This window comes from Nyctereutes procyonoides, unplaced genomic scaffold (genome assembly GCF_905146905.1).
Source record: "Nyctereutes procyonoides isolate TBG_1078 unplaced genomic scaffold, NYPRO_anot_genome, whole genome shotgun sequence".
Classification (NCBI taxonomy): domain Eukaryota; kingdom Metazoa; phylum Chordata; class Mammalia; order Carnivora; family Canidae; genus Nyctereutes; species Nyctereutes procyonoides.
In genome coordinates this window covers 51,272,748-51,285,549 of record NW_026575052.1, presented here as the reverse complement: position 1 = coordinate 51,285,549, position 12,802 = coordinate 51,272,748, and the positions used below count along the sequence as shown (strand labels likewise).

General features: G+C 50.2%; 1 protein-coding gene across 3 annotated transcripts in view; it reads left to right on the top strand.

The window, feature by feature from the left end:
• Positions 1 to 12,802, top strand: part of DIP2C (disco interacting protein 2 homolog C) — a 250,527-nt gene that overhangs the window by 206,072 nt on the left and 31,653 nt on the right. For all 3 annotated transcript variants that reach the window (XM_055331973.1, XM_055331972.1, XM_055331974.1), the window contains 2 exons: positions 7,288 to 7,456; positions 9,460 to 9,630. In XM_055331973.1, coding sequence (XP_055187948.1) covers positions 7,288 to 7,456; positions 9,460 to 9,630 — 340 coding nt within the window. The remainder of the gene's footprint in view (positions 1 to 7,287; positions 7,457 to 9,459; positions 9,631 to 12,802) is intronic.

Here is a 12,802-nt window from a genome sequence, read left to right as displayed (position 1 = left end):
ATGTCACAATGGTTTCCAAATTTCTTTAAGATCAAATATGCCTTAAGCATTTCAGATAGTTGATCTTCATGGGTTAAATGTTTCAATATTGTTAAAATGGAAATTCTCCACAAATAGGTCTAGAGATTTAATGTAATTCCTGTCAAAATCTCGGCAAGTTTTGTTTTCTTCCCCTTGGCAGAAATTGACATCTCTATCCTAACATACAAAAAAAGAATCCACAATATCCAAAACAATTTTTGAATAGAATAGCAAAGTCAGAAAACAGACTCCCAACTTGAGCACTTAACTGCAGTAACCAGGACAGTGCGGTGTTGGTGTAAAGGTAGCGGGAAGGCCAATGCAGGAAACACAGCCAATGAAACAGAATTGAGAGCCAGGAACTGCGGTGACCCCCTGCGTGTGGTCACTTCATTTCTCAACAGTCATACCAAGGCAGCTCAGTGATGAAAGTGTAGTATTTTCGACAAATGACGCTTGGGTATGTTGGATGTTCACCTGCAAAGAGTAAACTTTTATTTTGAGTTGTAATGATAAACTCACCATGGGTGCAGATTTGGATGTAGGAGCTAAAACTTAAAGTTTTAGCTTTAAAGGAATTAGTCTTTTTTTTTTTTAAGATTTTATTTATTCATGAGAGACACACAGAGAAGCAGAGTCACAGGCAGAGGGAGACACAGGCTCCCTGCAGGGACCTGATGCGGGACTCAATCCCAGGACCCCAGGATCACAACGTGAGGCAAAGGCAGACACTCAACCACTGAACCACCCAGCCGTCCCGAGGAATTAGTCTTTATCGTCGTGATAAAGGATGTGGGCGTTGGGGGGTGTGATACAGCTCTGCAAACGTAGTAAAAGCCTTTGAGTTCTGTGCTTCCCACGGGGTGGATTTTATGGGGTATACACCCTACAGAAGGCGAGCGCAGCCTGTCATGGGGTTCTAAGGTGGCATCGTGAGTTAGGGTTCTTAGATACGGTGCCAGAGGTGCAATTCCTAAGAGAAACAGTGAATGAATGTGGCTTCGCAAATGACACTATTAAGAAAGTTGGAAATACAAGCCACGGACTGGGCAGGAATCTGTGCAGATCATAACCTGATAGTCCTTCCAACCAGATGTAAAGCGAACTCTCAAAAGCCAAGAATACGACACACGACGTAATCTAAAAATGGGCAACAGGTTTGAATAGACATTTCACCAAAAATCCCGTGTAACCAATTAGCACATGAAGTTGCTTATTCATTTAGGGAGAGGCAAACTAAAGTAGATAACACTTCATACTCACTGAACAGATACAACCACAAACCCCAGAAATAAGGTTGGAGAACTTGCATTTTCTGGTTTCAAAACGACACCACAAGGCAACAGTAACCAAGGATGTGCAGAAACTGAAGTTGCCCTACATCATTGACAGGAATGTAAGATGGTGAAACCACAGTCTGGCATGTTCTTAAAAATTAAATGCATAGTACAACCCAGCAACGCCACTCCTCGGCATCTGCCAGAGCAAAAGGAAAACACCCAAAAATGTGATGTGTGAAAGGTCCATAGCAGCCTTTGCAAAAACAAGAAAGATAATCCACATGTGCGCCAGCTGGTGAAAGGGTAAACCGTGTATGTGCACGTCCTTACGGTGGATACAGCTCCAGCGTGGATAAACTCTGGACATCACACTACAAGAAAGAAGCCACTCAAAGGACCCACACGTTTGTGATTGTATCGTATGAGCCATTTCTGTGAAACATCTGGGAAAGCAAAGTTACAGACGGGAAGTAGAGCAGTGGTTGGTTGGGGCTGGAGTCCACAGGTGAGCACAGGTGCCCCCAGGACTGGGCGTCAGGCGGGTGCGATGTGGCTCTGCGAACTTGGTGAAAGCCTTTCGGTTCTGTGCTTCCCATGGGGTGGATTTTGTGGTGTGTGCACCCTACAGAAGGCGAGCGCAGCCTGTCATGGGGTTCTGAGGTGGCAAGTCGAGACAGTGATGCGTGCCTTCGCGAACCGTGCACCTGCCTTGCTCAGAGTGCCCAAGTTCTGATAGTTTCCGGTATTTTGTGTATTTTCTCTGGTTCATAATCTGGAATCACTAAATTACGGGTGTGAAATTTTATTTCATCCAAATGTCCTTTTTTCCTTCCTAGTCAGCTGTGTTTTTATTTTTTTTAATAGACTTTATTTTTCAGAACAGTTTGAGATTGCAACAAAATTGAGTGGGAGCTACAGAGATTTCCCATGCACCTCCTATGCCACACAGGCATGGGCTCCCCCGTTATCAGCCTGCGCCCAAGGGGATTTTTTTTTTGTCTTAAAAATCTAGGCCCCTCATTGATGCATCATCATAATGGACCAGTGTCCGTCATTTACATCACAGTTCACACTTGGTGGTGCAGAAACCTGAAGATAGACTGACATTTGATAGAGAAGCAGAGACTGTCCATCACAGTAAAGATGGTCTCTTCAAACCAGGCGTCCAGATGCCAGAAACCGGGTGTAGTCGCAGACCTTACAGTCGTCACAGAAATTAGCTCAAATGGGTCATAGACCCACGTGTGAACTGTAAAACTGCAGATCTCCTAGAAGGGAGCATTCTGGATGACCGGCAGGGGCTTCTTAGATACGACGCCAAAGCACAGTCTGTGGTAGGGTGGACGTCACGAGAGTAGCATCCCCATGCTACAAACGTCTCCCATCAGGAGAACGAAGAGGCCGGCTACTGACGTGGAGAAAACACTCCCCACGTGTCTTTCTAATCATCTTGTTTTGCCTGAAGTTTGCATCTAAACTAGAATAGTTCAGGTTCCAGGAATTCTCAGAAAATAATCATTTTCAGTGGAAGCAACCTGCTTCTCAGTGGGGTTGTTTAGTCAGTGGAAGCGTCTGTAGCCGTTGCCAAGAAATCGGTGCTGGTTAGTAAAGGAAACAATTAATGGACATCTGTTGGGCTGAGCAAGGAAAGGGCGAAGAGGAAATCCATGAGTCGGGTTTCTTGTTTGTCCTCTGTGATCGGGTCTTGTTGATTTTTTTCTTAATGTTGACTTGATCCTGTTGGTGGGCGTGAGGAGAGAGGCGCACTGTACTTGGTTCTCACGAGCGTGTGTGCAGGTCTCTCATTCTCTAGCCTTGAATCCACGCGGGGGACCCCGGTCATTTCATGTGGGAGGGGTTCTGCTCAAGCAGATGGCGAATCCGGATGGATGTTCTTGAGAAAGCTAGTCGTGGCTGTTCCGTATTTAATTTTCTGCATTTTGGATCTCCTTACGATAGTATTTACAAAGTAAAACCTTTGGAACGATACAGAAATGATAAATTGTCCTCATCAAGAGGAATGTCATAAGGTTTTACCAGCCCGTTGATTCCCTAAGTTACTGGCTCAGATGTCCCCAAACGTGTTTGGAACCCGGTGCTGAAATGTGAGAATCCTTGGTGAGAAGCTGCGGCTGCATAAATGTGAGCCTCAATAAAAATCCTGTGGGGAGATCTAATGAGGTTGTACAGTCTTTTTAAATATTTTATTTGTTTATTCACGATAGACATAGAGAGGCAGAAACACAGGCAGAGGGAGAAGCAGGCTCCATGCAGGGAGCCCGACGTGGGACTCGATCCCGGGACCCCAGGATCGTGCCCTGGGCCAAAGGCAGGCGTCAAACCGCTGAGCACCCCCAGGGATCCCTGAGGTTGTACAGTTAACCCTGAGTCCGGAACAGGTGGAATAACATCTGTTCACGGAGGAGCGGACACGTGCTTCCTGGTGGGTAACTGATGGATGAGGGGCATCGTGTGCCGGCCTGTTGGACCTTGGGCTGTTGCCTGGAATGTGATCCCATATTCGCTCTCAGTTTGGCCCTGAGATTGTTCTTCTAATGTCCGCTTAGCAGAGGTAACTTCCTGTCATGTTTGTCCCTCCTTCGTGCTGGAGTTAACACATCGGCTACCCAGGACTCTAACTCACAGTAGCCGCGGGTGTGCGTGTGCTGAAGGGGGAGGTCTGGAGGCTGTGGTGCAAGGGGCTGACAGTGAGACGGTGCCCACGATCGCAAGACGAAACCTCAGTGTGCGTCAGGGGGCCATGTGGGAGAGCCTTGTGTGAGTGTCCACGTCCCCGGGACTGCCCACCACTGGGGAGAGGCGCTCAGCACAGAGCATAGTGCCTCATGGCCCCAGGGAATTGTCTCCAGGAACGGCCCGTGGGACCTCTGGGTCTACACAGGGTGGCATCGTTTGGCCCCTGGACATAGGGGTGCAGCCAGGGGGATGTTTGGCTTGTTTCAGCCCCCAAGTGTGTAATTCTTAGAAGGTTACTTTGAAAATAACACAGTATGCTTCAAGGGTGAGGACAAAATAAGACATCCCAGCTTCCTACATCAGATAGAAACAGATTTTAAGGACCTTGGTCCTAGGGACACCTGGGTGGCTCAGCGGGTGAGCGTCTGCCTTCGGGTCAGGGCGTGACCCTGGGGTCCCAGGATCAAGTCCCGCGTCGGGCTCCTCACATGGAGCCTGCTTCTCCCTCTGCCTGTGTCTCTGCCTTGCTCTCCATCTTTCATGAATAAATACATAAAGTTTTAAAGAAAAAAAAAGGACCTAGGTTCTGGATATAAGAACTTCTGGATGAAAGTTTCTTTTCACAAACTGCGAACTCCAGGCTACATTCATCCTCAAAGGTTGTCTGGTGTGATGCCGCTTGCAGCAGTGGCCGCAGACAGCTCACAGGCAGCGTGGGAAGAGGAGTCGGGACTTTGGGACCCGGACAGACTTGTTGTGCTCGCTTGCCTTTGAACGATCTTAGTAGAAAGTGATCTTTAATGACCAAAGTTCATTTCTCAAGGACAAATCTTAGGGGAAAACTGGCAGAGTTTTGGTCTTGGGAATGGGATCTTCCCTGATTTTGATGCATTGACCATCAGGTATGTTGCTGGGCTTCTCTGGGGGCCCCGCTGGAGCATGCTGCTCTGGGGGCAGCAGGATTTCAAAGGAAATTCGAAAGTTGTGGGTACGACCATCCTTTCTGCCCATTACTGGGAACAGCAGTGCATCCTCAGAGCTCTTCAGCTCTCCTCCCAGCTTGACTCAGACCGGTTCTGATTCGCTTCTCAGTTCAGGATAGTCCCTTAAGCAGCCCCGGTGGTGCAGCGGTTTAGCGCCGCCTGCAGCCCAGGGCGTGATCCTGGAGACCCTGGATCAAATCCCATGTCGGGCTCTCTGCATGGTGCCTGCTTCTCCCTCTGCCTGTGTCTCTGCCTCTCTCTGTGTCTCTCTATGCATCTCTATGAATAAATAAAAATCTTAAAAAAAAAAAAGGATAGTCCCATAGACTGTTCTCAGACTTCCTTACTCTGAAGGATTAAATAAAATCCATACTTTCTTGTTCGGAGACTACCACTTAAAAGTCAGCTCCCCCGTGATTATCAGATACCTTCCTTGAGTAACACTTAGGTTTTCTCCACACACACTGGTTGTCAATTGTCTGGATTGTGACCAATAGCAGAGAGGACCTCGGTTCTGAGTATAAGAACTTGTGGTCTGGAGAAGGGATGTATGGTGGGGTGTTTCCAGGCAAGGGGCTTGGTGTGTGTGTCACATTCTGCAGAGACGAGCAAGGGTGTCCTGGAAGCAGACACGTGGGGCAGAGACATGCCCCTCGCCCCCCCCCCCCCCCCGCCGCACAGCCCGTGCCCACGCTCTGCTGCGTGCACTTGCTTCTCTGCACTAGCCTCAGGTCAGACTAAGGTGGTTATGTGTCCTGCTGTCTTCCTCTACACACGTGTCTTGGATGTGAGTTTTGTGGAATCCATCTTGAGAACCCAAGTGAGAAGACATCTGCCAGCAAACCCCTTTCATTAGTCTAAAAATACTGTATTCTTCCTAAAACATTCCAAATTGGGGGCATATGACCCCTGGAAAGCAGATGTCTATCATTTTAAACACAAGGCAGGAGCCTCTGAAAGCCGTCAGGACTGGCATTAGCAGAAGGGTGCATAGGGGTGCAGGGGGTCACACCTGTGAAGGTGCACAGCAGCTCACCAGTCATGGCGGGGCCTGAGCCCTCACGGGGCGTCACAGCCAGATCCTTCCTTGAGGGACATCTGAGGGCTGCAAAGTGATGGGCTGAGGCACTTTCTGACGCAAAAGCAGCATCTTTAAGTGGTGTTTATCATAACGTGCCCCAAGAGCCAGTGAGTTGCTTGCTAAAGTTCCCGCGTGTGATTTCCCCTTGCCCAGCCAGCACCCTGAGCAGTGGAAGGAAGGGCGGGACCAAGCTCCCACTCTCCCCTCCCCAGAGGAAGTACTTTCATTTAAGAGGAGAAATTGGTTTACATGGACTTGAGTTACGCACGAAGGTAACAGCCTTGAGATGCTTGAGCATATTTAATACAGCATGTGTGGGGATCCCTGGGTGGCGCAGCAGTTTGGCACCTGCCTTTGGCCTGGCGTGATCCTGGAGACCTGGGATCAAATCCCACGTCGGGCTCCCGGTGCATGGAGCCTGCTTCTCCCTCTGCCTGTGTCTCTGCCTCTTTCTCTGTGTGTGTGACTATCATAAATAAATAAAAAAAATATTTAAAAAAAAATACAGCATGTGTGTAAATAGTGCGTCAAGTACGATGTTGTCTTTTACTTCTGTTCCTTCATAGGTGATCAGATTAACTGCCTCTCCTGGCTTATACATTAGCTTAAAGCAGCGAAGCAAAAGCAGCAGCAGGGCATTACCAGGTCTCACCACAACACGTGTGTGCGTGTGCACAGCTCTAGCAGCGAACTACCATTGGAGGACTTTCACACGTGGTTTAAATGCGTAGGAGTTTAAGATTCTTCCTTTAGTGATGCAGTAAAAGCCAATTATTTAAAAAAAAAATAAAGGGCAGGGCGCCTGGCTGGCTCAGTCGGTGGAGCATGCAACTCATCTCAGGGTCGTGAGGTCGAGCCCCGTGGCTGGTGTAGCAGTTACATTAAAAAAAAAAAAAAAACAGACAAAGGACTTGGTTAGACATTCCTCTGAAGAACACGTACATCTTTATAAATGCATCCCTGTGCTCCCCACATTTGCAAATACAGCAGCTTTGAGAGACCCCTGACGGCCTCACAGAGCTGGAGGGTTCAGATGCGGCCCAAACACGCAGCCGTGGAACAAGACCCTGTGGTTGTCTTGGGTTTTGCAGAAGGTTTTCGTGAACACACATTGATTTTGTATTTGTGAACCTGGGGGGCTCCCACCAGTGGGCAGCAGGCATTTCCGAGGCTCAGGGGAGTCCCACGGCCCCGGCCTCACACGGCCCCTCCCGTCTCTCTGCAGCGTGTACTCCGGCCACCAGTCCATCCTCATTCCGCCTTCCGAGCTGGAAACCAACCCTGCCTTGTGGCTTCTTGCCGTGAGCCAGTACAAAGTCCGGGACACGTTCTGCTCCTACTCAGTGATGGAGCTGTGTACCAAGGGGCTGGGCTCGCAGACGGAATCCCTCAAGGTAAGCCGCGACCAGGACCTCGGGGCACCCGGGGAGCACGCGGCCGGGCGGGGGGGGGGGGGGCACGCGGCCCAGGGCGTGGGAGGGGCTCCCATGGTTAAAGTCCTTACAAGAGTTGAGGGATAGTCTGCTATCGCCTGGAGCTCACAAAACTGATTTCAAGTGAAAACTTGATTTTATAAGGTGAATAATTGCCCACAAGGGTGACAGGTCGGGGTGTGCTCCCGATGCCCATGATTCCCTCGCCTGCCCTCAAAAGCTTGCTCTTCTGTTGGTGAATTCACTTGTTCAGTGAGGCTCCTTCGACTCTGATGTTGGTGTTCAAGTCATAGGCTTGATTTTAGCCTCTCATTTTTGTTTTCCTTGAAGGACCCCGATTTGTAGGTATGCATTCTACAAGGTATTAACACTTCCTCCATTTAAACCAGTAACATTTTGATCACCGTGTTTTCATGGTGAAGAGTCCTTATCCAGGGAAGGAGCGGGCAGTAATCCTATCGCCTGTCGCAGCGTACGTTCTGGCTACTGTCCATTGTTTGCACACCCAGACATATGTCTCTGTGTATATGCAGATGACATGTGCGTAGATGAGCGTGTAGACGCATGCACAAATATTCCACGTACATACAGATACTCGTGTGCTATGCTTACCTCCTGAAGTTTCTCCTATTTAGACCTAGTGCATTAAGCTTGAACAAGAAAATAAGATAATGTGAAAGCCACGTAAATCTATGATTACATGAAATTATAAACACATATAGGAAAAGAAACATATAAGATGTAATTACTACTTGTACCCACCTATATTATTTCATAAAATGAGTATATTTCACAAATAACAATGTGATCAAGTGCTTTCTTAGCAGCTGACGTGTTGATTCATGTAACCTTTACAACAGGCGTCTGGCGTAGAAACCACTGTTCTTAGAGATGAAGACTCTCAAGTTACAGAGAAATTCAGCACCCTTTCCTGGTCCTTACACTTACTAAATTCTGGAGCCAAACTTAGAATCTCTGGCTCCAGGCACCTCATCTGCAGACCCAGGCCACACTGCCTCCTAAACACACAGACATGCAAGTGGAGCCTTGGTGCCACCAAGTGATGCTCTGAGTCACATTGTGCAGGGTCTCTGCGAGTCTGAGGCCCCCTGGCTGTGTGTCCCTGTACCGCGTAGAAGCCAGTGTCCGTCCCCAGAGCCCAGGCCACGGTGGAGGGGGCCGGAAGGGCAGATGGTCCAGCCAGTGCCCATCTCCGGAGCCCAGGCCACGGTGCAGGGGCCCAGGAGGGTAGACAGTCCAGCCAGTGTCCATCCCCGGAGCCCAGGCCACGGTACAGGAGGCCGGAAGGGCAGACAGTCCAGCCAGTGTCCATCCCCAGAGCCCAGGCCACGGTGCAGGGGGCCAGGGGAACAGATGCTGCAGCCAGTGTCCATCCCTGGAGACCCCTGCTCGCTGCCCACCCAGCCCCCTGCTTCACAGACTCTGGTGCTCAGCTCACCGAGGTCCCTCTCTGAGGTTTGCCCTTCTCTCTGCTGACCCAACGTGGTGCGCACCCTGGGGTATACTCGGTCACGCACAGCCATCAGAGCTGGCCGTGGGCTCTCCAGTCTCGTGGGACTTGGGAGGCGTCCTGTGTTTACTTTTCCGCTCTGTGTTAGAAGCAGGTCCTCGTTTCCGGCCAGCATGTGCCCATGTTGGTAGCGGTGTCTACAGAAGCTTCCTTGCTTCCCCAGACCTTGTCCTATATTTTATCCAGGACCTTGCTCCTCCTCACTGCTGAGTCCTGCTGTTACCTTAGATGGGTTTGTAGGGGCCCCTCGGTCCCCTGGAACCTGTAGGGTTTTTTCCACACAGATGTCTTGGGAAACTTTAATGCCATGGGGACACACAGCCCTAGGGATGAATGTCTGGGTAGCACGTGTGCTGCTCGTACCCGTCGGGTTGAGGAGGTCACACGCTTGGGCGCTGGAAGGCTGCCACCTTACCGCTGTCGTTCTCTCCAGGCCCGGGGACTGGACCTGTCCCGCGTGCGCACGTGTGTGGTGGTGGCGGAAGAGCGGCCTCGGATAGCGCTCACCCAGTCGTTCTCCAAGCTCTTTAAGGACCTGGGTCTCCACCCACGGGCCGTGAGCACGTCCTTCGGCTGCAGGGTGAACCTGGCGATTTGCTTGCAGGTGGGTGTCACGGGGATCTAGGTGTGTGCCCGTCAGAGTGACTTTTCAGTGACAGGCACTCGGCACAGCCAGTGTCATTTCTGTGGCTGATGCTCGGCTATGCTCACGGGATACCTGATGATCCAATGCATGTGACTGGTCACACTTCTCTGGTGGGTTTTGTTCTCTTTTTCTTCATTTATTTTCAGTCTGTGTTTGTCTATGACCAGCACTCATGGTGCACAGAGTTCTTGGTCTGTGCTGAAACGTTTTAACATGAGTAGCAGTTGGCGCAGACCCCAAGTCAGGCTTTTTAGAGCTTCTGCACTGGACAAACGTTTCATGTTGGCAAGAAGCATAGACAGCGTCTTGTGTAGGCAGCAGGCCCAGTGCACCAGCCGGCCCCGGAATTCACTGCTGTGCTCAGTCTAGAAATAGTGGCTGCAGGTGGCGTCTGTGGGGCCCAGCGGTGAGGTGGCCATGGTGGCCGTGGCTGGAAACGCTCCCTTCATTGGCCCCTCGTGACCATCTTCACTAACCTTTCTTTCAAACCCTTTCCACCGGCACCCCGATCCATGGCAGACGCTGTCTGGGAGGACGGACGGGGCCATCCCCATGTGCCCTCCCCAGCCACACGCAGCAGGCCGCCCAGGGCACAGCTACAGACTTCCTCCAACAAAGTGACAGGAAAAAACGCCACTCACAGCAGGTGATGGAACCGAGCACAACCAACAGGTCGCCTCCCAATCTCTGTCCTGCCCACCTGCTGTCCCCCACCCCCACCCCCCGCCTTTTCTGACCCCAGAAGTAGATGCTCACTATTACCCTGTGCGTGACCCTGGGAAGCACCCAGGCAGCCCTGTCCTCACTGGCGTTCCAGGCCCCGGGACTTGCCGCCAACCTGGGCGGAGAAGGAACTTCCAGAAGTGACCCATCTGATGAGGTTGTGTGAGAAACGTCATCTATAGAAGGGGTTTATCTCGGTTTTTTTTATTTTCAAAATTTCTGCTACATCCAAAGTGATGTCACTATCCTGGGCCATGACGCTATTTTCCAAACTTGGCCTTATCTTTAATCAATATTGTACATTTTAGTTTTTTCACTTGTTTAATTTATTCTTAACTCATTTATACCCAGTTTCGTTTTTCTGAATGATTAGCATTTGAAACTAGCTAGAAACGTCCATGTGTCTGAGGGTACAGATAAAGTACACCATGATACCGGCGTGCAGGCTCCAGCTGCTGGCTAGGATGACGGGACCAGGGGTGAGGCAAAGGTCAGGAACTTTCTGGCTTGGAGGGGGCAGTGAACAGCTCCAGGGGCCTCAGCAGCTCCAGGGGACACCCCTCGTATCAAGTGACTTTATGTCATCCTGAGTCCAATTTTACTCTCATTGAACTTTTCCTTCTAATCAGTGAGGTGGACACTGAACACAGAGTATCTTTCCGTAGTTGTGTAAAGTATTCTCAGTAAAACAAGCCGAGAAGGAGGGTGAAGAGTGACTTGGACACGGGGTCAGGGAAGGCCTCCCCCACAGGTAGCCTGTCCACGCCGTGCCTGGGACGCCAGCGAGTAAGTGCAGGGGCCATGAGCAGGGCTGGTCAGCAGAACCTTAGTCTCCGGTCAGTCCGTGCACGTCTCCAACCTGCGTGGTGATAGCGAACCCGCAGGCGGAGTGCTCGGTCAGGGCAGAAAGGCACGTCTCTTGCTCCCTGAGGTGTTTCTAGAGGGCCCAGCCCACAGTAAATACCTAACAAGATTTGTGAAATGTACTAAAAATGAATCTTTATGAATGTGTAGACAAATATGGGAAATAACCTATTTCTGGATTTCTTACAGATTGAACTTTGTTATAAAGGAGTATTTTAGAAAACGAATCAGGAAATACAGAGCAGCCAATAACTATATACACAAATAATATATAAATAAGTCCCGTCATTCCATCCACCCAGAAGTAATCACCGTTAATCCCTTTACGTAAAAATATCGAAAAAACAGGAATTTATAACACTGCATCTCAGATACTGTCCCTAAATGTTTAAAGGCGCTGAACGTTTTAGGTTTCCCTTCATTGTAGAATTAGCAGAATTGCCAACGTATGTGAAAGTGGCGGGTGGGCACACAGTTTCCCCAAGAGGGTTGTTCGTCCTGGTCACCCAGCGGGCCAGCGGCTTGCCCAGCCTTCTTGAGCAGCCCCGTTCGGAGAAGGGGCATCTCCCCTCTGCCCCCACGGTCACGCCTGGGCACCATGTTGCGGGCCCACCTACCACTTGGAGGAGGGCTCCCTGGTCTTTGGGGGGCAGGTTGGTATGACTGCGGAATGAAATGTGCCTGATTCGTGAGACTTTAATGTTACGTGGAGATAAGTTAGGGGCTGGTTTTTACTATACGAGAATGGTTTTCATTGATGTCGCTCTGAATCTGCCATCATCCTCCCGACTTCATACAGTCTGACACCAAGCACCATCCTCCACCGTAGAGTCTTTGGTGCTCTTACTTTCTGGTACCATGACCCACGCTGTTCTCGGCCAGAAGTGGACTTGCCGTCTTCCCAGGGCAAAATCCTGCGTCTCTTTCCAGGTCCAAGTCCTTGGGCTACAAGTATTTTCCTTGCTCTGAATTCCGCTGGCATTCATCCCTCCTGCTTAATGCTTTCTGCCGCTGCTTGTCATTGTCCCTCTGGAGGCTTGTGAGCCTCCGCTTGGTGACAGACTACCCAGGACAGGGCCTCACGTGGCTGCCCATGGCTGAGTCCACCTTGTGAAAGTACCACAATTTGATTCTGTTAGCTGCAGATACAATTCACTTCGGGGAAACCAGGCAATTTTTTGTTACGAGGCCAGCCTCCTGTGTGAAGTTAAGTCCATGGCAGCAACTAATCTCCACCAAGTCAGGGCTGTGGCATCACTTGTAGCTCTCTCCTGCTGGTGAGAAGCAAGGGTTTGCTGCCCACTGTTAGCTCCAGTAGCCAGTCCAGGGCCTACACTTAAGGAAAAAGACATTGACCCTGAAAACAGAAGTGTTCTCTGGTTGAATCTCCTGCAGCGCATGGGGGTGAGGTAGCTGTTTTCGGAGGGAAGAGTCTGAGTTCAGAGCAGAGGCCAGGTTCCTCTGGACGGAGCGGGGAGGTGGAGGCAGAACCTTTGCTGCTTCTGAACACAGTCTAAGCAGAGTTGACCACACACAGCAGAAG